Source organism: Scomber scombrus, chromosome 8, assembly GCF_963691925.1.
Source record: "Scomber scombrus chromosome 8, fScoSco1.1, whole genome shotgun sequence".
NCBI lineage: Eukaryota > Metazoa > Chordata > Actinopteri > Scombriformes > Scombridae > Scomber > Scomber scombrus.
This window is the reverse complement of record NC_084977.1, coordinates 8,938,026-8,963,748: the sequence shown is the minus strand read 5'-3', so window position 1 is coordinate 8,963,748 and position 25,723 is coordinate 8,938,026. Positions and strand designations below refer to the sequence as shown.

The 25,723-nt window shown below is 42.3% G+C and overlaps 2 protein-coding genes across 2 annotated transcripts; both read right to left on the bottom strand.

The window, feature by feature from the left end:
- Positions 1-315: 315 nt before the first annotated feature.
- On the bottom strand, positions 316-18,212 carry pdgfra (platelet-derived growth factor receptor, alpha polypeptide). The gene is made up of 29 exons (XM_062424285.1): positions 18,191-18,212; positions 15,905-15,980; positions 15,528-15,818; positions 14,492-14,752; positions 13,828-13,967; positions 12,724-12,886; positions 12,079-12,271; positions 11,360-11,475; positions 10,932-11,228; positions 10,573-10,839; positions 10,338-10,468; positions 10,034-10,202; positions 9,714-9,903; positions 9,425-9,540; positions 9,148-9,274; positions 8,838-9,034; positions 8,086-8,180; positions 7,554-7,686; positions 7,140-7,244; positions 6,567-6,677; positions 6,067-6,220; positions 5,231-5,391; positions 4,793-4,908; positions 4,034-4,156; positions 3,814-3,925; positions 3,602-3,701; positions 3,301-3,406; positions 2,331-2,566; positions 316-2,239 (listed from the first exon to the last, which is right to left on the bottom strand). Exons 2-29 carry the CDS (start codon positions 15,966-15,968, stop codon positions 2,092-2,094), a joined length of 4,422 nt encoding a protein of 1,473 aa, XP_062280269.1. The 5' UTR covers positions 15,969-15,980; positions 18,191-18,212; the 3' UTR covers positions 316-2,091.
- A 5,760-nt stretch (positions 18,213-23,972) lies between these two features.
- gsx2 (GS homeobox 2) lies at positions 23,973-24,926 on the bottom strand. The gene is made up of 2 exons (XM_062424635.1): positions 24,551-24,926; positions 23,973-24,313 (listed from the first exon to the last, which is right to left on the bottom strand). The coding sequence occupies exons 1-2, from the start codon at positions 24,924-24,926 to the stop codon at positions 23,973-23,975; spliced, it is 717 nt and encodes a 238-aa protein (XP_062280619.1).
- Positions 24,927-25,723: the final 797 nt, after the last annotated feature.

Below are 25,723 nucleotides of genomic sequence, written 5' to 3'. Positions count from 1 at the left end.
ATACTTATAAAAGGCTTTTCTTTCCCCAGTCTTGTGTTATTCATATTGTTGTTATTAACCAATACATTATGTTATGCCAGATATATAAAATGAGCACCATTCGTCTAAGCTTTGTGGTCTCATTATTCTTGTCCAGGACTGCTGCATCTTCTATTGGATCCCATATCCCAGTGGACAAAATGTGTGCAATATTTCATTTGGGACATTTTATTTTTCCTTCCAAGTGAACCTTATAAATCCTCGAAAATCTGTCACTTGTCAAATTTCTGCTTCGGTGTGTAATACTTTAAAATCATAGAGAGCGAGACGACATAGCATTTTTTAACATTATAAATCATTTATTGAAATATAAATCATCTGAATGTACATGGTGTAACATAATGAAACGTAGCAGTAAATCATCATATTGGGTGATTACCTATTATTACAGATACTGTACCGTCAACAACACATCACTCATATCTGCGGCACATCCACAACATTCACATCCACGCTGCTTTAAACAGGGAGTCATCTAAAGCCAAAGCAGGCTAACTACTCTGCAACGTCCAAAACAAAACTGGGACAAAAGGAAAGTGCAACAATTGATTGCAGATTATATCACAGTCAACAGAAAGAGTCAGAGGCAGTGGTACAGCTGGTACAGTAGCTACAAGATAACAGAAGACTACACATAATTGATGTATGACATCAGATCAACACGAATCTCTAGTCCTATATCTAGTGTCTTAGTATAACTAGAACCTGCTAATAGACGTGAGGACAACAGATACAAATATGAGACTGGAGGACATAACCTGCTTGTAAAGCACAGCCATTGGATATAATTATGGTTTTGTTTGTTTTTTGGCCCTAATTTCATGTTTACTGACAACATGATGAACTGTGTTTCACTGTGATCCCTTTTATTTTATGCTTCCCATTTTTTGTAGTGGGTACATTGATTAATACCACCCGTGTCACTTATTAAAAACATGATCAAATATGAATATTTCTCATGCGATGTACTCCACAACTATTGTCAAAAACTGTATTCTGTCCACTATGATAGCAAATGATAGCAAATATTTCCGTGTCATTCCTGTTGTGGAAATATATGGGGGGGGGGGGGTTGTGCTTATATAAAATACATGAGTGTTATCCCATTTATTCTCTCTTATAAAACAACTCTGGAGCTATTTACATTACAATCACACTTCATTTTTACTAAGATTGAAGTTTTATCTGGAATGACTTCGGAGAACATTATGTTGTATTTGGGCAAAAAGTGAGACACCGCCTGCGACTCAAAAGCTCAATTCTCGTCACCATTCAACAGCTATGGTCAATATCTACTTGGTATTCACAAAAAAATACATGTTTACATAATGACAAAGTAAAAAAATAAACTGCACTTATTTAGCCATTGAAAACATTAGATGGTCATATGGTCATATAACAAAAAAAATAAAACCAAAAAAATGCACGTAGTCCAGATTTTGTGCTTTTAAATCCGAGTATTGCTACTGATTGTGCCAGCATCAGGTGCTTCTCTTGCAGCAGGTGAGGTGAGTTGACCTGCCAATGCTGTTGCTAGTATTGGACTCATCTAGTTTAAATAGTGCATCTGTAGTGGTTAAATATGGCTGATTGACATCCTGTGGTGTTCATTTAGACATGTTTGTTTCTTCCCTTCTTGCTTATATTGCTGTTAAAAAGAATGCCCGATAAAATAAAGCTCTGCAAATTAAAAAGACAATCTTTTTTTTAATCTGTTCTCAGTTACATTTGTCACTACATAGGTCCGATACTTGGGCTCAGTGGCTGTTTTAGTCCTTGAGGTCTTGCTTTCGTCACTGCTCACTCACTCCTCCAGCCCAATAGGGGGCAGTGTCCAGGGAGAAGGAAGGGGCGTACCGTACTATCACCACAGACTCATCCAGACAGTGAAGTGGTTTTGTTCTGTACTCTGAAAGGGCGGTCCAGGAGGAGTACTGATGGGGCTAGAGGGTAGACAACAAAGTCTTTGGTTGATTTACAGGTCTTTCTCTAGTTTCCCACGTCCTCTCATTCCTCTTCCTTGCTGCTTTCGCTCTACAGGCTGGGCAGGGGTCACAGGAAGCTGTCCTCCACGAGGTCACTACAGTCCAGACACATCTCATCCAGGAGTGTGATGTCCTCCAGAGTCTCACCCTCACGCTTTGCAAAAGTGGAGCTGCTGGAGCCCGTCTCAATGGCGCTCTCCTCGGACGTCTGAGAGCTGCACGGAACACAAATGACATAGGTTAGCTCCATCTGTTGCACACTATAGAAAGTATAGTAGAGATACATGTTAACTTCATTTTCAGTACCTGTGTCTGTTCCTCTTTCCATATTCATCATCAGATATAGGGTCCAGGTCAGGGAGGGGAATGATGTAGCCGCTGTCAGAGCTGAGCCGCTGCTCGTCAAATCCGCTTTCCCTGTCCTTCAGCTTGCCCTGGTTCTTGTAGGTGATGCCGATGTAGGCGTCGTCATTTTCCAGGCACACCCGAGTCACGGCGGGGTGGTCACTTTTCAGGAACTCGTGATTGACTTTCTCGTAATGCTGCACAAGAGATGAAAATTAGGGAATTAGATTCTGCATACAATGTACAAGCGTAAGCACAGACTTAATGTGCAAAGTCATATTGAGCCACAGGAGAACTGTGGTACAAGTACGTGTGATCACTGGTTGTGCTGCCAGCTGGATGGTGTGATCCAAGCTGAAAATCACACGTTACATCCAAGCCTGAGGTGCTAAAACAAGAGTTGGTTTCTCCACTGGCCCCAGCCGTTAAATCTCTGAACGAGGCAGAGGTAAAGCTGTTTTGATGTGCCATGTGTGGTGTGGAGTTTAATGGGGTAATTAAGGGTGGGTGTTGGATGCGAGAACTGGGGCTGCGTCATTACCCAGACTGAGGCCAGCCACTCTGACATCCAGCTGCTGCATTTTGCACTCTAATCACTTGTAGGTTTGTGTTTTACAGAAACACAGAGAGCTCCAAGCCCACAGAAACTCTCCAAATCCACTCACAGAGGAAGGGGAAGGCGTTTTCAAATGAACAGCCTGCTACTTTTAAAAGTATATTTAAATTATTTTCAACCTGCACTTTGCTGTGCAACACCATTAAAAGTGTGAGACGATGACGTCTAAAAAAAGCCAACGTGTAATGTAAAGAAAAAGAGGAACAGAATGTGCAGGTCCAACTGCAGGGTCAAGAATGAAAGGTGGTAAATTAGAAAGCAGGTGTTAGGAATCCGTGGAGGTCTGAGGATGTGAGAGGTCACGAGGAGACTCACCCTCTTGTAGCTGGAGGGCAGCAACGAAGCTACAGTGTCACTCAGACCCAGGAAACAAGGCCTCTTCTCTGGCTCACTGTTCCAGCACTTCATCATCATCTCATACCTGCAAAAGCAAAAACAGGCCATGTTAAATAAGAGAACAGTACGAACTGTCCTGTAACTTGTAATTTCACCATGACTCCTGTCAGCTGCTGTAGATCATACTTCAGAAACAAAATGTTCCCAGTTTAAAGACCAACACATTCCTCATCTGACTGGGTGCAAAGGGAAGCTTTATGTTGTGCAAACGATAACTTACACGTCATCAGGTGCATGTTCTGGTTTGGACATCCTATATCCACTTTTGATCTTGTTGTAAAAGCTTGAGTCCACAACCATCCCGGGGTATGGGGTACCACCTTAAGAACACAGCAGATTCTCATTAGTCTTCAGTTTATGTGACATTTACATATATTGATACTGAAATCAGCTTGTTTTTATTTCCTGTAAAAGACATTTGAAGCAGCTCACCTAAGGAGAATATCTCCCAGAGAAGGATGCCGTAGGACCAGACATCACTGAGAGTAGTGTACATATTGTCAAAAATACTCTCTGGTGCCATCCACTTCACTGGCAGGAAAGTCTGTGATCACAGAGAAAACGTCAATCACACTTGTATACCTCTTGTGAAAAAGTATAACAACACTTTTTGTTAGCATAAAATGATAATCATGTATTAAGAGAGACTTACGCTCCCTTTGGAGACATAATTGTTGTCATGCATGATGTCTCTTGCCAGTCCAAAGTCACAGATCTTCACTATCTTGCCTTGAGAGAGGAGGACATTCCTGGCTGCAAGGTCCCTGTGCACACACTGCAGAAACACACAAGGACAGAGTAGAGAAGTGATTAGCAGCGAATTGCAATCATACACACCAGTTTTCACTCACAATTCAACACATCTCTGTCTCTTCCATCAACATTTCACTCCCACAGCTACCGAATGCATCTATTTCTGCGTCTATTTCATTTCAGGCGGGTTTATTTTTAATACCGTTTCATATTGCTTTATAAAGCTTGGCCCTTGTGTAAACATGCCAGTTGGAGGGATAGCTGTGACCACTGGATATTTAGGGATAATAACTATGAAGCTGAATGAATAGCTTCTGGCTGCAGTGTGTCCCTGCCTGGTAATTCTAGCCTGGCTGTGCTGCTACTATATTCAGCCACTGGCCTCTCTCCTGAGTGGGCTCAGCCTTCTCGGGACTGCTTATCACAGAACCGCTGATTTCCTCAGTCCCCTTGGCTGGCACAGCTGTCATCATATAGGAAACACGTATAAATCCACAACCTGCCATCAGTGCAGTGGGAGTCAGGAGGAATGCGAGGCTGCAGGACCTACAGTGTGTGGTATGCAAGATACTCTCTGCCGGCAGTTGCTAGCAAAACAGTGCAAACTAAGGGGATGAAATTCATTCAGTGTCCCTCTAGGGACTTAACTGTAACTCACATTTTTGGAAGCCAGAAACTCCATGCCTTTGGCCACCTGGTAGGTAAAGCTGAGCAGGTCGGTGGTGGTGAGGCCCTCATTTTTTTCGTCTGACAGCAGGTTGTCCATCTCGCCCTCTGGTTTAGAAAACACACACACACACAGAAAACACCATGAAGTGGTCCACCAGTGTATGTTCATCATGTATTGTAAATATAGTACTGGCTCCTCAAACCTGGCTTTTACTAATGGCAGGGCAGAGACCGGGCATTATTATGTGTGTGCTACAATTATCCTCTCCATGTAATTACAGGGCTGTACCAGTCCTAAATTCTGACAAGGGTGTACCCCTCCACCAGCTCTGACTCAAACACAACACTAAAGCCAAGCGAGTATACACCAACAACTCAGGGACGAGAGTAAAAGGGAGGAAAGAGAGAAGAAACTGCATGTGCTTACCATTGGAGTCTTTTTGAGAAGGTGGGTGGTCGTAGTTAGACATTTGGATGTCTGAGTACTTGGAGGTATTGTTCATCTCAAGCATGGGGACATATTGAGTGTTATCAGCCTGCTTCATGTCCATGTAGTCTCCTTTGCTCTCGAAGGACAGGATCACATAACTGTGTGTGCATAGACAAGGGAGATGCAGAGGAGGAATGCTGTTAGTGACGAGGAGAGGACAGGTCGTGCTGTTCTACACTGTGGGAATATCGAGCGCACAGAGCCATATAAGAACCAACACATTATGTTGTATGCATCTATATGTACTATATTTTATTCACTCCTCTATTGTGTGTACGTGGAAGTGGTGTGTCAGTCCTCCTGGCTGGGTTAGAGGAAGATGTGGTTGAGGGTAACATAGAAGCCAGGACTAAATCATGTCATGGTCAATTCGAGGTGTGGTCAGTGTGAGTCATCCATCAACACAGATGAGCCTCAGACATAGATAGAGAGAGAAATGCTTTTTCACCATGGATGTCTGGGCAGAAAGAATTAACAGGTACATCCAATGCAATTAAATTAGGGTGAAAGCTGAGACCACTTCTGACTGTGATCTGATTAGCTGAAGACGCCAGACAATCTCCTCAACCATGGAGAAAATGGCGATAGAGTTACTGATAATGAGCAGGGGAGAATGTGTGTGTGTGTGAGAGGGAATTGGGCAAAGTGTTGTATCAATGGCTGGAATATTTGGTCTGAATTAAAAAGAAACTGTAATAAATTTAAATTCAATTCAGAGACTAAGTGCATGTGTTCACGCGTGCAAGCTTAGAAGCATATATAGTATGTTGTACCTCCTGCTGCTCTCATCTGCGGGGTTGATCCCAAAGATATCCATCTCTTTTTTAGTTTTTTCTGGGTTCAGGCTGAGGAAGTTTTCCCTGTTCTTGTGCAGGTAGTTAACCAGGTCTCCGTAGAAGCAGTACTCAGTGATAATGTAGATAGGGCCTGGGAACAACACAGCAGATAAAGTCATGCATCGGCGTCAGTCTGCAGGCTAATCTTATCAGAGGCTCATAAAGGCTAAAAGCACAGTCAAGAGGGCAAGCTTCTACTTTCCCATAAAAAGCCTATTAAAATACCACACCCACTAAATGCTGGGACAGGGCTGTCAATCTTTATTTCTTGCTTTTAGAGCTGTAAATGATATAAGTGCCATTTTTGGCAGTGTGAATGTGGGTGTTTTTGTGTGTTTCTTTGTAACACAAGGGAGAGACAACAAAGGTTCACCTTTATTATACTGTACATGTTTTTGTCTTTGTATCTTCAAAATGTGTTTAAATATATTATTCACCTGACTTGGTGCACGCTCCCAGCAGGTTAACAATATTGAGGTGCGGTCCAAGATGAGTCATGATCTTCAGTTCTGACATCAGGGCCTGTTTCTCACTGGAGCGTGCTGTGGCTGAAAGAAGGTACAACAAAGTGTGACTATGTTCCCACATGATCAAACTGTCAACAACATGACCACCTTTTTTATTCCAATTCTATACTTAGTTGTATCATCGTATCTAAAAAGGTTTTTTTTTTTTATTCAGTATCTTGCTTTCCATCTTTTTCCACTTCATTCCCATTGCCTGCATAGGTTCTGCACCAGTTATATCTAAAAAGCTGGCAGGTGAGATATATTCCAACCCTTACACATTACATTTTTGGGGACAATAACACTATGGGCCACTGATGATTTACAATTGCGGTGTTTTATAGGCTTACAAATCTATGTTACAGATGAGCTGCAGTAGTAACAGTTACCTTCACCTAAGCAGTCATTATAAGTAGTGAGTTTTGGTACTATAAAAGAAATATATCAGATAACTGCAAATAACATAGTTTAAGTGTCTTGTCAGTTTTGTTCAGTTAAACTCACGTTTCAGCATTTTCACTGCCACCTTCATGACTGGTTGGGAACGGCTGAGTCCATACGCGGTGCCCTCTACAACCTTACCAAAGGCTCCAGAACCCAGGATGCGACCTGATAAACAGACATAGGATCACTTATCAAGCAAGAGAAACAAAAAACCTTGCAAACACATCCATGCACTTTGGATGCCTCTGCTCTCCCATCTGTGACTTCTTCACTGGCTGAATTTCCCCTTGATCACTGAGTCGAACCAAACCCTAGCCAGCAAACCCCACAGCCCAATCCAGATTAGCTTATCATAGCCTCACTTCAAAGACTGAATGAGACATCCCAACCAGAACATGCCCGCAGGAAGATTGCAGAGCCACAAGCACAAGCCTACAGCATTAGCATTTAAAAAAATGACACCAGTCAGCTCACCAAGCACAAGTCTGTCACGGGGGAACTCCCATCTGGAATCATATGGAAGCTGCATGGGATCCACATAGATGTACTCATGGCCGTCTGGGCTCACAGACTCTATTACCCTCCAGCGGATCTCATATCTTGGTTTCTGGAAGACAGGAGCAGGAATTGTCCATGTCATTTGGTTATCGGATAGTACTCGTTTGATTTTAACAGCAGCTTTCTAGTGGCTTTGCACAGTCTGACCACAAGTTTAGTTTCATTTATTGGGTTAGTACACTTTTGCTTAACTTAGAAGTGTGTTATTTGCTGGAAACCCAGTTACTCTGCAGTTAAATAGACCAGCCTTTAACCAGTCAGAAATGCATACCAAACACAGTTGAAATACTTCAAAATGGTTGTCATAAAACAAAAATATCTAATTTTATATCTTGTACTGGAAGCATTGAGTCAATGTGAATGCTGCAAAAGAGGAAAGAAGTAAGTAGAAGGCTATAGATGGGAGAGTGAATATGTAGGAATGAGTGCTGAATAATGGCAGTAGTACCTGTTTCCAGATAACAACCAAGACAATGAGTGAGATGATGACAATGACCAGGAGCACCAGCACAGCAGCAGCTACAGTCAGCTCTGGGTGAGGGCCTGTTCAGGATGAGAGTCAGTGGACAGACATATTAGATGGTGAGCACATTAATCACATGGATGCAACATGTGTCTGTTGTAATGACAAGTGTGAAATGCTCGTGACTTGTGCCAGTAACACTAAAGTTAATTCAGTGGCATGTTGCACAAGAAATGTTCTCTGTCAGGCCTCAGAGACAGTTAAATCTATAGGGTGTCCTGATTACTGGGACCAAAAGCTATGCTGGGAAGATAACGCAGAAGTGGGGGATGGGGAGGCACTGGCTTAAGTGGAGTGGGTGAGGGGGGGTGAGGGTGGGGGGGGGGGGGGGGGGGTGGGGGGTGTAAAGCTCATCTGGAAGGACCAAATGGCCAAACCATCTCTGGCTTCCATGCATTAGCTGTCAGAATACAGAATCACTTCCTCGTGTTTAAGGCACAGCCCCTCGTTCAGCTGTCTCGCCATCATCTGACAGCTGCTCCAACACTGACAGCACTAACTCAGACGCAAACACACTCACTTACAAAGCCTGCAACACTCGGAGTGTCAGAAATGGAAGGAACTTACGAGGAAACAAGGGTGGAAACAACAACATCAAATGTTGATTCAAAGTTGGGTGAAAAGGAAAGTTACTGAGGAGGAAACAAGAATGGATGAAATGTTGTGTTTGATCTTACCGTTGGACACCAGTTTGACTTCCCTGCTGACGGCAGCCATTTCATTCCTGGCCAAACAGCGCACCGCCAGTGTGTTTTCCAGATGGCCAAACATGACCTGGCTCTCCAGGTTGTTGTCCTCGTCGATGTGCGAGTCGATTGTAATCTCCGTGGAGTTTGCAGGAAGTGGCATCCAGTAAGATGAGTCGTTGGCACAACTGATTATGCACAAACAAAGTGCAACTAAATTAATTAAAGTGCGTTATGACTGCATACTGTGCTGTGAAAAATCCCAAAGCATGAACGTTGTACTAAAAAAGACTGAACTTACTGTTTGATGTTCTTGCAGACGAACCATTCCACTTCAGGAGTGGGTTGCCCTCCTACAATACATACTACAGACTGGCCTGTGGCTGAGCCATGGTGGATGTCCATCAGGTCCACAATGACTGCAGGCACTGTAACAGAGTCAAACAGACAGGGTTTAGCATACCAAAGTATATGTGAAAAAAAGACAGACTGCATCTGGAGTTAACAGGCTGTAAGAGCAGTATCCAGGGACATACAAGCAAAAATGAATAAGGGGTTTTGTTCTGTTCCTCTCTGACCTTTGACTTGCAGGATAAAGCTGACACTGCGACTTTGGTTTCCATTCTCCACTCGCATTGTGTAGTTCCCGCTGTCCTCCTCCTTTGCACGGATAAGGGTAAGAACACTCAGGTACCTACACAAAACAACACAACCATACCAGAATGTACAATAACTACTCAGTGACAGAAGTTCATAATCGCACAAAACCCTAATTACAGGCCTGAGAAGCCAGGCTAATTTGTAGGAATGTGTCTTTGAGCTTGTTGTTAGCTCTGCTGTAATTAGTGGACCTATTGAGAGTCTCACCTGGTCTCGCTAAGCTGTCGGAGGCTGGAGGAGATCTCAGCTGTCACATAGCTGAGTGGGAGGCCGTCTTTGAGCCAAGTGACACGTGCACTGGGGAAGGAGTCGATTTCGGCCCTGAACTCCCGAACCTCATCCAGCTCTGCTGATTCACGGACGCTGAACTCCGGCCGAAAGTACATGAACTCGTTTTCTGTTAGAGAGGTCGACAGATAATGAGCAAACATTCATTGATGACTACAAGAAGGATAAGAATATATGTATGTGAATTTATTTAATGTCACATGTTATTTATTGTGATTAAAGAAAATCTGTTTTTATACCATAAACTGTGACAACAAGTTGCTTTGTCTGGCTCTCATTACTGACAACATCAGTGATGGAACAAGCATAGATGCCACTGTCTTTGGCTGAGGCATGCGGGATCGTCAGGGTGTAAAGGATTTCCTGATCTCTCTTATTCTCGTGCACTGTCTTGATAGCACGATCAGCCTGTCAAACAAAAAGGATACCTTGAGTTTCAAACCAGCTTGCAATGAAGTGAACAGCAGCAACTTGACTAAAACCAAACACACAATCTTTTTGAGTCATCTTTTGTGCCGAAAACAGGGTGACTTATGTCCTCACCAGTTTGCCAGGGTATTTCCAGTGGTCTTCCAGAATTTCAGATCCCCGAGCCAGACAGTTGACTGTGATGGAATCTCCCACCAACAGGGCAGTCCTTTTGGCTGTTAGCTCAACATGCAGCGCTCCGCCACCTGACATACAACAATTTATTTTTTTAGGTCAAAACATGGAGATGACAGATCAGATATGACTGTCACAGATATATCCGTACACCTTCTGATACACAAACACACACCTGCCCACCCATGGACGATGTATTCCCCACTGTTGTGTTCCTCTCCATTTATGAGGGCCTTGCAAACATAGGTTCCTGCAGTGAATACGCCCAGAGCGCCCCTCTTGCTGTCATAAACACTAGGCACAGGCTCCTGTCTGTCAACATTAATCAGGGTCACATTAGCACTGGGATCAGACACTCGACACTGGATCTCCATCTCCCCGCGGTCGGACAGAACATGATTGCCGAAAGGCACCGGTGATGGAACAAAGGGAACATCTGGATCTGAGTGGGATTAAAAAAAGACTTTCAGACCAGATAATAATGTAAAGTAATGAAAAAAACATACAATCACAAAGCTGCTGTGTACACAATACCTGGCACATAGATGTAGATGCTGCTGTCCTCGGTCTCCTCGGTGGTATTTCTACTGTAAAAGCATGTGTAGAAGCCAGTGTGCATCGCAGTGGCAGCGTCCACAGTGATGGTGGTGACAAACAGGCCACTGCTGTCCTCCTGCGTTTGCTCAGGAACATCGAACGGCGTCTCCCAGGCTAGTTTTGCCTCTCCCCGACAGGTCAAGGTGAAAGCAGTGTGGAGGGGAACCACCATCTCCTCTTCGTGAGGCAGCAGCACAGGGGCCGAGGATGGTGTGAACATGCCTGAGGTGGAGGCTGAAAGAAAGACATGTACAATGCTCATTTATAGATCACAAATGATCTATCTATCTATCTATCTATCTATCTATCTATCTATCTATCTATCTATCTATCTATCTATCTATCTATCTATCTATCTATCTTACCTTTCACTTTGAGGGTGAAGGAGAACCGAGCAATGCGAGAGCCACTGACAGCTGTGATGGTATAATTCCCGTTGTCTTTCTCCAGAGGTTGCCGTAATGTTAGAATGCTTTGATACCTGAAAGAGGAAAATGAGCAAATATCTTCATTATTTAAAGGAATAATTGACAAATACACTTACTTGCTTTCTCACCCACAGATATATATATATATATATATTAATATTGATGCCCCTCTCATCTTCGTATGGTAAAAATTAAGCTTGACCTTAGCTTAGCATAATGACTGGGAACAGGCTGAAACAGGTAGTTCTGTCTAAAGGTAACAAAGTGTGCTACTGGAGCCTCTAAAACTCATGTTATGTGTCGGTAATTTGATGTGAACAAACACCAAGTGTAAAAACAACAATTTGTGCTTTTAAGGGAGGTTATGTGCTGGACTATTTCTTGAGTGGCAGCAGTTTCCAGGCAGCCAGCAGAGATTCCAGGAAGTAACTGTCCCTAGCCAAGAGGTAGTTTGTCATATAAGTCTGAAAAATAGCAAATGAGTGTTTGCATGGAGTAAACAAAAGAGACATAATATGTTAATGAATGTGATTTAGAAGGGCTGATAGGTGGATTTTATTCCCTTTGGACAGAAAGCAAATAAGCTTATTTTCACTTTCTGAATCTGAAACGCCTCACCTATTAATGTTATGATGAATCACAGTCTTTACTCTTACCTATTCCCTTCAATTTGGCTAGTTTTGGTGAGGAGGTAGTAGTTCTCTGGTATGGCTTTGCCGTCCTTCAGCCATGTCACTTTTGGGGCTGGATAGGCGTTAATGAGGATGGTAAACTCTGTCTCCTCCAAAAGGCTTACAAGCTCCATTGGTTGAATCCCACTGTGGTCCAGTGCCACAAAGGAGTTCTCCTCTGAATACATAGAAAGGAAATAAGAAAAGAATTAGTACAGGATAATGAATAAAAATGGATTTAAAAGGTGGATTCAGTGATGGTGGGCAGATTAAATATTAAAGATGACAGTGGAGCAAGGCAGGGATTGAGATGAATGAGAAGTGACAGAGAGGGTGAAATGAAAGCCTGACAAACATCTGCTGAAGCCATCCCATAAAACACAGTAGCTGATGTTGAAAGCAGAGGTGAAGCTTTACAGCCGGGTGGTAGAAAATGACTTCCACACACCACTAAAAGCACCTCGTGCACATATGAGAAACCACAATAACTTTACCTGAATGATGATGAGAATATTAAATGTGGATTAAGTGACTGTAAGTCAGCGGTGTGAGCATGCGATTCACATTATTGTGCTTCTGCTGAAAAGCCCATTGAAGGGATCCAGGAAATATTTCTGAGAGAAGACTTACCGAAGACGGTGATGGCCACCCTGCCGACTCTGACCTCTCTACTGATTTCGTGGGTGATGGAGCACTCGTAGGTGCCACTGTCCTGAGAGGTGGCTTGTGGGAAATTGAGGGTGTAGATGACCCGGTCAGGAAGAGTCTGTTTCATCTGAACAGCATCCAGAGCCTATAAGAACAGAAAAGAAATATGAGTTTCACCTTCTCTGTGGAAAATAAGCTATATCTTTCACTGTCTTTGTAATGAGATATTAGAATTTTTAAGTCAGTGTTTTTCCATATTACAGGTAAAACATATCCGAATCGGTTTGTCGTGCTGCTGAAGGGCTAATGGTTAAAACACTTGCTGTGCCACAGGAGATAAATCAGGATCACAGGGCCTTTTAAAAAGCCTGTAATTGCTAGTGAGACCAAAACCAGGAGTCAAGAGTCCTACGTTCCTGCTCTCACCATCTCTGGAAAATGGCTTAGATGAATCCCATGCAGGGTAACAGACAACATGCTGCATAGATTAGAGCAAAACATCTGTATATAAATATAAACAAACATAAATTGCACATGAAACTCTTTAAGCTCAAACTTCAAAGGTATTATATGTTTTGTTGGCTGTCATGTGTAGACAGCATCTGTCCTACATGTCTTAAGGTCACTAGGGTCAAAGGATTTATTGTCTTTTTTATTCTTCCCTCTTTTGAACTGCCTCCTTCCCTCCAGCCATTTGTCCTGAACTTTCTTGTCAGTGTCTCTGAGTTTCACATGGGGTTAACTGCAAGCAAGAGCAGTTTGGTCCTCATAATGAAGACACAAAATTCAGTCGCTGCTATTCTAACACATACTTTGTGACCACTAAGGGCCGTCCTCAGAGCTATATTCCACTTGCCACTGCTAGGTTTTGGTCCAAAACCATTATTGTCTAATTTAAGGCTCAGTACTGCTGGGTAGGAAATAACATTGAAATGACAAGGGGTTTGAGGGACACGGTGCAAGAAGGACAGCACCAAAGCCTGAGTTGAAGCAGATTATGCATTAAGCTACAGAGTAGACTGAATTGAGTTATTTAAACGAGCACAGAAAAAAAAGGGAGATGACTAGCACAGTGTTGAATCTTGCCTGTTTTTTAAGATGGAGCCACTGCTGCTGAAAGCCCAGTCCAGCAGGAGCGGTGCAGGTGATGTTGAAAGGCTGCCCCGCTCTCACTGTCTCCTCGCTGGCTTTTACATCAACATCGAAGTCCTCCACCTCTGCTGAGACTAGAGGGACCACCAGAGAGCAGATATCAGCACCGTCATTTCACAGGTCCCAAGATAATGACAGCTTGATTACCATGAACTCATTTATCACTGAGTGGCAGCTTAGTAGGTCACCATTACTCACGCATACACACACACACACACACACACACACACACACACACACACACACACACACACACACACACACACACACGTAGACTGAAAACAGGCGTGTCAAGTCCCCCCCATCCCCCCACCTCCCGGTGATAATGACATAATGTCATGGCTCTCATGCAGTGAGATCACCCTGCAGCCCTCTCATGGTAAACAGACTTGGGGAGTGTTTCCAGCTGTGCAGTATTTATTTTCCTCATCCTATCACTTTAGTGCTTTTTTGAAAAGAAAATCACAACAATAGCTTGACTCTTACTTCTAATTGCACTTCATCCCAACTGATTCAGTAACAATGCACCCATGTTTAAGACAATATCACACTAAATCTAGAAAATATCCCCACTGCATGCATGTTTGTCTGAACTTACCCTTGTCCTCTACAGTGTAAATAACACTTGTGACTGTCTGGCCATTCACAATAGTTTCACACTGATACTGCCCAGGGGAGAGGCTTTGGAAGAAGCCCATCTTGTTGTCGTAGAATGCAGGTATATCCCGTCCACTGGGGACACTCCTCAGGATGACGTGAGAGTAGGGGTCAGACACACGGCAGGAGATGGGGACTCCAGTATTGTCCATGGGTACAACCAAGTTTTCAGGAGACTCAGGAACAAATGGAACCAGGGGATCTAGGTGTGCAAGCAGATAAATGAGGTTACACTATGTTATGGCAGTTGGTTTGATTGAAAAGTGAGTTATTTTTTAAAAATATATACTTAAGGGATAGGTTAAAAAATGTTCAAGTTTGCCTTAAAACAGCAATCAGGGGCCTGGATGAACATTTAAACAGGTTTTGCTTGCTGTAATCATTCGTCCTGTTCATACTGACCATTAGAAGATCCCTTCACATACACTGACAATGTTTTGATGGAGGACAAAATACACAGTTCTTTGTTTTGAGAATAAATGTATTTAAAAGTTTGTCTGAAGATTATATGAGGCAGCCATCTGAGTTAGTAAAATAAAGTAGATATCTTCCACAGTTACAGACGTTTTTGGAGAAACATTGTGTCTCAGTGAACTGTTTTCCTGTTCAGCTGCAGTGAGAAGATTGAAACAAAAAGAGAGAAATTGGCAATAAAAAGACAGAAACTCTGAAAGATATTGACTCATTTGGACAGCTGAAGTCTAATATTAGCATCAAATACATTTTAGAAAAAAATCACTTTTGCGGATTTTGTCTCCTCACTGAAAATGCATTATGAAGTGATCTTCAGGAGGAATGATTACAGCAAGAACAAATGTTTCAATTATCCTTTAGGCACCTGACTGCTACTTTACGACTTTAACAAAAAGTGTGAATCTGCCCTTTTATTCTGTTATTACTACACATAACCATTTCTACTGCACATTCCTTTAATTTCTCATACAAAGTGAGTATGAAAAAACAAACAAAAATCTCACCTGGAACAAAGACATATATCCCGGCCTCATTCTCGTCTTCCAATTCATCCTCCACATCACCCTCCGGGGTTTCAAACGTGCACATATAATAGCCAGTGTTTTCAACAGTTGCGTTGTCAATAAAGAGCGTCGCCGTGTAGTATCCTGGATAAACGAAGACGTTTTTGGGCAGGGGTTCTTGCCAAACCACATTTCTTTTACCGGTGCAGCTTATGTTGAACATGGAGTTTGGCTTCAGGATAAACTCGTCTTCGTTGGAAATAATCTTTGGTGGTGACAGTCCGGAGGTAACTGCAAGACAGTTTTAACATTAGTGAGCCTGCAGCAAAATAAGTTAAAACATCAATATTATGCATTCTGCTTTGCTGTGAACTTACCTGTAACCAACACCAACAAGATAACCCCAAAGACGACATACATCCTCACCCCATCCATGATCATGGATGTTCTGGCCTATAAAGACAGAAAAAGTGAGTTATTTAATCAACAAGTAAGGTAAACACCTTTTGGCCCTTTCTGATTAGATACCACTGTCTGGACATTCTATCCAATTTGATAACATTACTATGTAATCAATAAATCCATGGCTTATTGATTTCTTAATGTCCTGTCAAACTCGACACATAGACACACTGACACTAGTAACCACGCTGTAGCCTTATAATCCTATAAAGACCCAAAGATTGATCTTTGGAATTTAACAGCAATGTAATGGCTTGTGGTTTCCCACATCACCTCAGTACTGAAACTATGTCATGTAAAATTTATCGCAGGATGACACGACTTTCTGTTTGCGGGTCATGCGTCAGGCTGCTCTTTGCTCAGCGTTTTGGTGAATCCACAGGATGGAGAGGAGGATTCAGGGAGCTCCAAATATGAGACCTGAGAAATGTCGGTAGAGGGCGACACAGTCCACATATTGAAGGCTCTAATGTTCCCTCGGATCTTCTCCCGCTTTCTCAACCGCTTCTCCAAAGTTTGGTCTAATTGAAGAAATGTTCCACTTTTCACTCGGTAAGCCTGGTCACGATTGAAAAGGTATAGTTTGATACAGTAGCTATTTTTTAAAGTTTAATTAAATTCTTGTATTGCCTGGCCAATCAATTTTAACTAAATGTCTACATGATGACTAATTAAGACATTCTCTAGTTTGGACAGACTGCTGTCATGTTTAGTTTTGTCGCTGAGCTCTTCAGTGAACATTCCTCTGATATGTCTGTTTGTCTGTCTGTCTGAAGAAGGGTCCCTTTTTTGTCAGGGGCCACACAATTTAAGCTCACGGAACGAAAGAATCTTTGTTTTCATAGGAGGCTGCACATCTACTTTTGAAAAGCAACTCCCGACTACAGGAATGATTTAACTCAAATGGTCTATAGAAAGTGCCTCCAAACAATAAAGCTTTTGGCCCTTACAAAGCTTCCTGCGGCTGTCCGCTCTATACTCATCCGAAACGTTCTAAATTATCCATGGGCAACCTAACTATATAATTAGTGGACTCACTCCGCACAAAAGTACATATTGGCGTGGGAATCAGCTGACAAAATTGCCAATCAGTTTTGACGTGTTTGTGCACACGCCTTGTCCCGAACAATTTCAATGAGGGTTTTTTTGCCTTGGCTTGGCGACGATCCTGCAGCCACTATGCGTAAATCTTAACTCTACCGTAGCAGACTGCCCGTACGTCCTGCTCTTCTTTTTTACCCCCCTCCCTGCTCTCACAAAGCGAATCAACAAATGTGCCAGATAGCAAATGCATCGCTCCGCTGGGCAGGATCCATTTGAGCAACAGCTGATAATGGCTTGTCTCAACTTTCTGACTCCCACGGATGGTTAAATGGTTCAGTTCAATTTCCATGGAAATTATTGTGAGGAGACATACAAAATGACAGTCGTCCAATACGCATCAGTGAACTTTAAAACAAGTTTTGAATCATTTCTTTTGCTTAATATTTGTGAAATTATCTCTACAGACAGTATTCCTATGCAAAATCCTTTGGTGACACAGCAGGGTTGGTGGTTAATGAAGAATGCGTCGTGGCTCCAAAACACACTCAGCCCTTCTTCACTTGAATCCATTCAGCTGCAGCTATGAAGCTTCATTCCTGTCCCTCCGGTGCCGATTTTCCATTTTAATTCCACACATTCCACGACCAGACGAGAAAACAATGTGATGTACAATTTCCAATGTGTTTCCCATTAAATGCCAGGCGGTATCCCACAATGCCGCCTTCAGTCTTCGAGGTGACACCTCCAGCTGTGAGGCCGAAATCGAGCGCTTTTATCCAGCCGAGTCAGCGACGTCTCCCCGCTCTGCGTCCAGCGGTGAGACCATATGGTGCACGGAGATACAGAAATCTTAATCTAAAAAAAAAAAAAACCCAATGCATTGCCTAATGCAGAAGTTGCATACAACTTGCAGGGAAGCGGAGCATTCAGGTATAAGTGAATAAAAGTTTTAAAGAAACGTTTGCAAAATTCCGTGTAAAATGAGAAAAGGCAATGTAACAATCAGAGGAATTAATTAAGTCTGCAATTAAACTCATATTAGACTTCCCTGATACTCCCTGCGTTTCACCCGATTAAAAAAAACACCCAAAACTTTTAGAATACCTCAGAAAAACTAGATTCAATCATCTTTTGGATCCCAACAACCTTTCAATTACCTTTAGTAATCCCCTCTTTATATTCCTTTCGTGTAAGTATATCCACAGTGAATTGGTCGCTCCAAAAGGCGCAGTAAGGGTCCTTTACAGCGGCAATAATCCTCAGAGATCCTGCGCTGTGAGAGCATATGTGCGACCCTCTGTCTGCATCCACGACCGCCCTCACAACTGCGCTGCAGCTACAGCGACCTGTAACTGATTCAATGTTACAGTCCACCCTCCTCCCCTCCACCCCCGTCCAAAAAAAAGTAATCATCTGGCTCAAAGTAAATAACTCTCAGGAAATGACACCCCCCTCTCCTCCCCTCTGGAGTTAGACCCCTTCTCAAAGTTCGAGTCTTTTCGGGGGAAATTTAGAGGAATGTCTCTTCGAAATTAAGCGAAGGAATGACATTTGTACTGTGTTTTATTTGGATGCGAGAACTTTTGGAAGACAAAAGTAAGTCTAATGGGTGTTTTAGGTGTTATTTTTGCTTCTGCTGCACAAATGTGCATGTTTTGTAGCTGGGATTGTTAGCGATTCTCCTCAACAAGCGTTTTTTGGTATATTACAATAAATAAAATGCATGTATGTTTACTTGCATGATGCATGGCAGCAGTGAATATATACAGTTCACCAGTCACAAACTGGGAACAGTGGAGCGCTGAAAACTCATAGAGGGCGCTCCAACACCATCATATCACAAACCACATCTCTGTCTCTTTCTCTCTCCCCCCCTCTCTCTCTCTCTCTCTCTCTCTCTCTCTCTCTCTCTCTCTCTCTCTCTCTCTCTCTCTCTCTCTCTCTCTCTCTCTCTCTCTCTCTCTCTCACACTCTCTCTCTCCCCCTCTCTCTCTCTCTCTCTCTCTCTCTCTCTCTCTCTCACACACACACACACACACACACACACACACACACACACACACACACACACACACACACACACACACACACACGCACCTCCCTTAACTTTCAGAGTACTTTACTGCACCATAGTAAACGAACAGGACCCCTGTTTACTGGCACACATGCGTCAGCTGGATACCGAGTCCTGCCATCATTTGCACCCCAGCTCCCCCCCCCCCCCCCCCCCCCCCCCCGTACCCAGAGGCTCTCCTAACGGGAAAGAATTGAATAATGGGCCCTTATGAATCACCTATCTCTGGGCACAGAAGAGGGGCATCAGACCGGTGTGTCTACAGAGCCCCGGGGCCGAGGCTCACCCCCTCCCAGCTCCAGCCGTTTGGCGCAATTACTTCCACATGTTGCCGAAAAGAACAGTATCCTTGTTCTCCAAACAAAAGGATCTCAGCTTCGGAAAGGCAAGCTTACCTCAAACTGGTGGAAATTCTCACATTTGAGGGATTTTCTGCGAATCATTTCCCCCCTTTTCCACAGTGTATTAGGTACATTTGGTTTCCTAAATTGGTTTTAGATCATCTGGAAAGTTTGCTGAAAATGTTGTATTTTTATTTTGAACACTGTCACAGTCAGCATTACATAAGGGAACTTATAATCACTCGTCTATAAACTCTATAATCTTCCATTTATTGCAAATAAATATAACTGAGAAGTTGACCATGTGATAACAGACTCTTAACTGAAGATAAAGCTGAATGGAGACATATCTTTTAAGGATCTTTAACTGTCAGGATGTTTGTACTCCATCCCCTAAGGAGGGATGCTACCCTGCCAACATTATTCATCCTCGTTGTGACCTGCCCGACCTTCCTTCATCTGTCCACCAGGGGGCTTAATAAAAATGGCAAACTGTATTAAAATAAGTTATCTACACTGTAAAATTCGTTAAATGCGTGCAGAGAAAACATTTAATTATGATAAAAAATCTTTTTTTTTTAAAGCAGGTTGAGATGCTGATTTCGACACAGGATTTGCCTTTCACTATTTCAAAACCTGGCAAAACTCCGAGAGTAACAACAGCCCTACATGTCTAAAATCTCTAGTGCTCATGACTCTACTCTTTACACTCCAGAAGCACTTAAAAATGTCCCATTGGAGCTCCACCTACTCCTGGATAATCCATTTGTGTTGTCGTCTACATTTTGTTGTTACCAAAAAGTTGAACTCTGAAAATATCTTTTATTGTCATTTTCTGACTTGCATGTCAGTGGTTGAGAGACAACACAACTGGCCTAAACACATGTCAGCACTGGACACAGGAAGTCCTGTTAGTCACAGGAGTGATGAGTCCTTTGAAGCTGACTGGTGGCCCTCGGGCGGCGGTCCCCGCTGGAGCTGTCCAGCGTGCTGAAATGTGTCTAGTCTGGCCAGTGATGCCTCTCAACCAATTGACTCTATTTATCCATGTAATGAATCAATCGATTGATAGTTAAATCAAATGATCCTATCTTTTGTCAACAGCGTTGATGTCCTTGAAGCAGTGCATGAACCGGAGAGAAACTCATTTGGCGTCAAAGAGTGAACCAGTCATTAACCATAGGTGAGTTTTTTTTAATTTTTTTTTTCAAAAAAGCAATAAATTAATAGATAAATAGGATTTATACATGCATAGCACGTTGGCATTGTCACAACTAGTTTGAAAAGACACTAATTTCTGATTAACTGGTATACTAAACAATTTTTTAAAATTTTAGATCTATTTTTTGAGAGCAATTGTTTTAGCTATCAACCAACCCATACAGATTACGAAGAAAGAAGTCATAAAATATTTTTGGCGGAAAAGGCAACAAAAAAAATGAATTCAATTGAATTCAGTATCAACACAAATCTGTTTTCTAGTACTCCGCTGGCCCCGCCTCTCTCTGTTGGTAGATGTACCTGACCTCGTTTATGCAAAGATGGATGTACTTGACTTTTAGTTTTCAAAGGTCACCATTATGATTAATTAATACCCCCAATACACACTTAGATAAGCCCCTCAACACTACGACAGAATGGTAGGAAATTACCCCCTTCTCCCCCCAGCCAACACACACACACACACACACACACACACACACACACACACACACACACACACACACACACACACCACCACCACCTCCCATTAAAATTCACTAAATACCAAATCCAAGAGCCTAAATGTGATCAATTTTCCAATGAAGTTCTGATTGTCTGGCCTGATAACAATTAAGCAACATCATCGTTTGCACTGTAGAGTTTGTACAAAGTGTGTGGTTAAAAGTGTAAAAATAGTTATTGGAAAAACTAAACCTGAGAAGACTGAGACAATATAATAGGAGCACAATTTAGAATAAGGACCATCTTCTTTTAGGACTCTTCAGCCTCTCTGATGTGTCGGTCAGCCGGATTCAGATGAGTTACAGGCCACATGGAAGATGACTCATAAATAAAGCGGACATCTCTTTAGTGAAAGACAACGCTGTTTCCCCCCCTTCTCCACACTGGCACTTCAGCTTCTTCTAGCCTCTATCTCTCCCCATGAGACAGCAGCTGCAACCGGCTCAAAAGCGCTCTTATTAATTGTCTTTTGTCATGCGTAATTGCCACATTTTCAATGGTGGCCGAGGCCTGACGTTTTTTTTTTTGGAGTGGTCTCGTTTCTCTGTGCATTAGTAGGTATATATAAGAGTAGGTAGATAAGTTCCACACCTCTGCCTTGATTTATTTAATTTATTTATATTAGATGAAGCGATGTGATGAGAATTTTCAGTGAATGTGACATTTTTGGAGAGAGAGACACACAGAGACACACACAGAGAGAGAGAGCCGTTTGACCTGGACCAACTGATCTATTATCCAAATGAGCTTCAGCCCATTATAGCGGCCTTACAGTCTGAGGTCATGTCCCGTAGAGCTGAAAAGGGGTGGGGGTGGAAGAGGGGGGGTCTCTCTCAAAACTGCAGTTTATTCCATTGTTAGTCGCTTTAAATGCTGCATTGGTCTTTCACACCTGCAAGGGAACTCTAATTCGATTAATAGGAACTTCAGTATATATTCATTAGGTGGCTTTCCCCCAATAATATATGATCACCAGCGGGATGTGAAAGGGGACCATTTATTCCCTCTCTGAATGGGTCTGCGTGGGACCAAAACTTCACCTGCTTCCCCTCTCAATTAGGAATGTATCCCAAACTCAGGAGAAAAAAAAAACACAGAATCGAGTTAAATTAGGCGTCAGCTAATTTCCAGTGGCCCCTCCTACGTAATCCCTCCTCAGAGTCTATCCATTTGAGCATGCCCCTTTAATTCACCATAAGTTGAAAGGTTCAAATAGTGCCTAATGAAACAGTGACTAAATCGTTCTCTGTCGCTCGGAGGAACCCTGTAGCTGTCTCTCAAAGCTCTCTGAGCACACAGCCGTCGGGGGTCTCCGGCTAAATGCGAATCCCAAGGCAGGACAATCTAACCTGTCAAAGCCTTTGCCCACTTCTATATATCCTTGTTCTGTGGTTTGAAGCAATAGCAGCATAATCAACCAACGTGGGACCGAAAACGCAATTAAACTCGCTTTGGACAACCAAAATCTTTTCAAAAGCGAACATTAATGGACTATTGGCTGCTCCCCAGGGGCGTTATCGGGTACCCTTTTGTGGTCAGATCTAATGAGAAATTACAGCTACAATTTAATATAGTTCACTCTATCCATTTTGAACTAAATAGCTTATATCACGTAAATGGCGCTCTGCAACGTGTGTTCAAATAAAATACGCATGGAAAACATGGCTATTAAACAAAACACAGAAATGACACCTTGACAAGAATAAGTGGCAGATGATAGAAAGTCGTTGCGTGGTAAAATCTGTAGAGGAGAATAACTTCATTCATTGATCACTTACGCAAAACTACTTACAAAGAAGCAAGAAAAATATGAATTTTGTGCAATGAATGCAATTAAACAGCCATGCAAATTAAAGCTTCCTCTGCCACAGTTAATGTTTGTTTATTTTTTAAATTTTGGTTGTCAGACAAATTGATTCAGCTGTGCTCATTTTCAAGGCTCTGCTTAGTGATGGTGTTGAACTAGATTGCATTATATAGAAAGGTGTTTCAAATCCCCCTTGTGTACTGTATCAAATCCTGTTATATACAGCGGAGTCAAATTTCTCTCATCACCAGCAAGGAACAGTGAACCATTGCAACCAATGTCACAGCATAATGCCTTATAGTCTGTGTAGCTTTTATGTACTAAATGCTGAAATGAAATAATGAAGGCAGTCTTCTTCTGTGGCTCATTTTAATTGAAATACCTTAATTTCCAATCATGTAAAAATATTTTAATTAAAACTCATTTTAAAAAGTAATCAATATTGGTAGTATTAGGTCTTCATTTTAAAATTTGAGCACATCATTGATCATACAAGGAGGCACTCTTTTTTTAGATGAAAATACACTGACAACTTCTTAGTTCAACTCATGTTTATTACAATAAATACAGATATACATAGTTTACAAATTCTTGCGTACAGGTTCCACACAGGTTAGGCCTATACTATTTCTAAGGGCTTTCATTACCACATAACGTCACTGACAGTGGTGGGATACCGGGCAATAGTTGAAAACATTTACTTGGGATTATTAACTAGACTTTAAGCTAGAACCCTGAAAGGATCAAAATACAAAAGTCCATTATGGGATACAGTAGGTCATGTTTCCAAGTATTTCACAACGAAGTTTAAAACACATATTCACATTTTTTTCCTTTAATTTAACGGGAGAATGAACATGAAGTGAAGAGCAACTGACATTTTCAACATTTCCTCTCATACTTCATGCAGGCCCAGAGGTTGCGTGATGCCATGACCCGTAACTGTAGGGCAGAGTAAGTGCCAGCAGTAGGAACTGGGAATCGTGTTGCTCTCAGATGGTTGACACCTCTTTCTCTTCCGAAGCAGAGGCTGGAGATAGAGACTCCTCGTCCTCTGACCTTGAATAGTCTGTGTGACCGCTTGTGCACTTGCAACCGCTGTGTGCGCTCCTCTGGGTGGCTTTCCCCTCCTTCTTGTGCTTCACCCGGCGGTTCTGAAACCAGATTTTCACCTGTTTCTCTGACAGGTTCAAATACGTGGCGATTTCGATTCTTCTGAGTCTCGACAAGTACATGTTCGTGGAAAACTCCCTTTCCAATTCCAAGAGTTGTGTGCTTGTGAAAGCCGTACGCATCCTTTTGCCATTCTGTATGTGGCTACTCTCGGAGGCGCCTGTTGGAGAGAAGAAGAAAAAAAGTCAGACGTTTAGTTTCTTACCATCGCTGTAAGTTTTAACTCAATCATAGATGCAATTACGCAAAATACCGTGCGTAAATCATTGTGCGTAAAAGCCGATCGATGACATCCAACTAACTGCCTGGAAATGCGTCATGAAAGGTTTTAAGACTAATCGAACAGGTGCCGAACAGTGACAGTATGAGTTGAGAATGTAGCAAACAGGTGGCTTACCAATAGTGAGACAGTGGTATCTCCTGGGATCTGTGACGCTGAAGGTGGGCGTGCAGACAGGTGTATGTCCAGGGTGCGCGAGTGCCGGAGACTGCTGATGCGCTATTCTATGACAGTACTGTGCCTCTGCTCCTGGAAAATGACTCTTCAGCATCGGGATACCGCTGCGGGAAGAATGGATGTGGGACGTGACGCACAGCGGGCAAACACAGAAAGTCCCGTTTTTCCTGGATGGACACACCGGAGCAGTGACCGTCATTACGCTCGGAGAATGCATGCTGATGGGAATAAGGAAGTCTTGTCCTGGATGCTCAGGTGGTCCAGGTCGCACAGTATCCTTGATTATTAAAGAATCGACGTAAAAAGATCTCGACATGGTTGTGCCGTTGATAAGTAATCGCTCCTTGCGCAAGATGATAGCTGTTTCTCATCTGAACCCCTCGGGATCTCCAAAGGTGCTTATGTTTGATGGTTCAACAAAAGGGACCCCGAAGAGGGTTGGCCCTGCAGCGTCACCCACGTGCGCACCCGGCTCCAAGGGTTTATACTGTCAACGACCCAAACCACGTGATGTCTACTCGGGCCTCCAATCACAACTTGAAGATTTACTCTTTTTATCCCCGAATTTAGAAAGTTTTGGACACTAGAATCATGGAACCCGTCACAGATTTAAAATAAATAAATAATTGTATTTATTTATTTGTTCATAACTAATTGTCACTGTCTCTCTCCAGCAGAATCATTCAGTAAGTGACCCATCATTTTTGAAACAATATTAAAATGCATTAAAGCTTTAAAAATACATTCTCACAAACATGCTGCTAAAATTTTAATGGAAAATGGATTTATACTTTCTTTAAGAAACTTGTCAGATAAATATAAAATAACACATGTGAACTTGTATAAACTCTGATCACCAAGTAACACTTCAATGAGATTAAATGTGCATTGAATAAATTAGATAAATTACCAACAGTTAAAATAATAACCTGTTAGTGCAAGTTCAGTGATAACTGAAATATAAAAAATACTAGCTTAGCCTGTACTATGACTTCTGCAATTATAATAGAATAACCAGTTTGCAGTTGAATACATGTGATTGAATTATTACAGTTTCCCAATTCAATATTGAAATCAATTAGAATTGACTTATTCTTTAATCAGCAACTCATC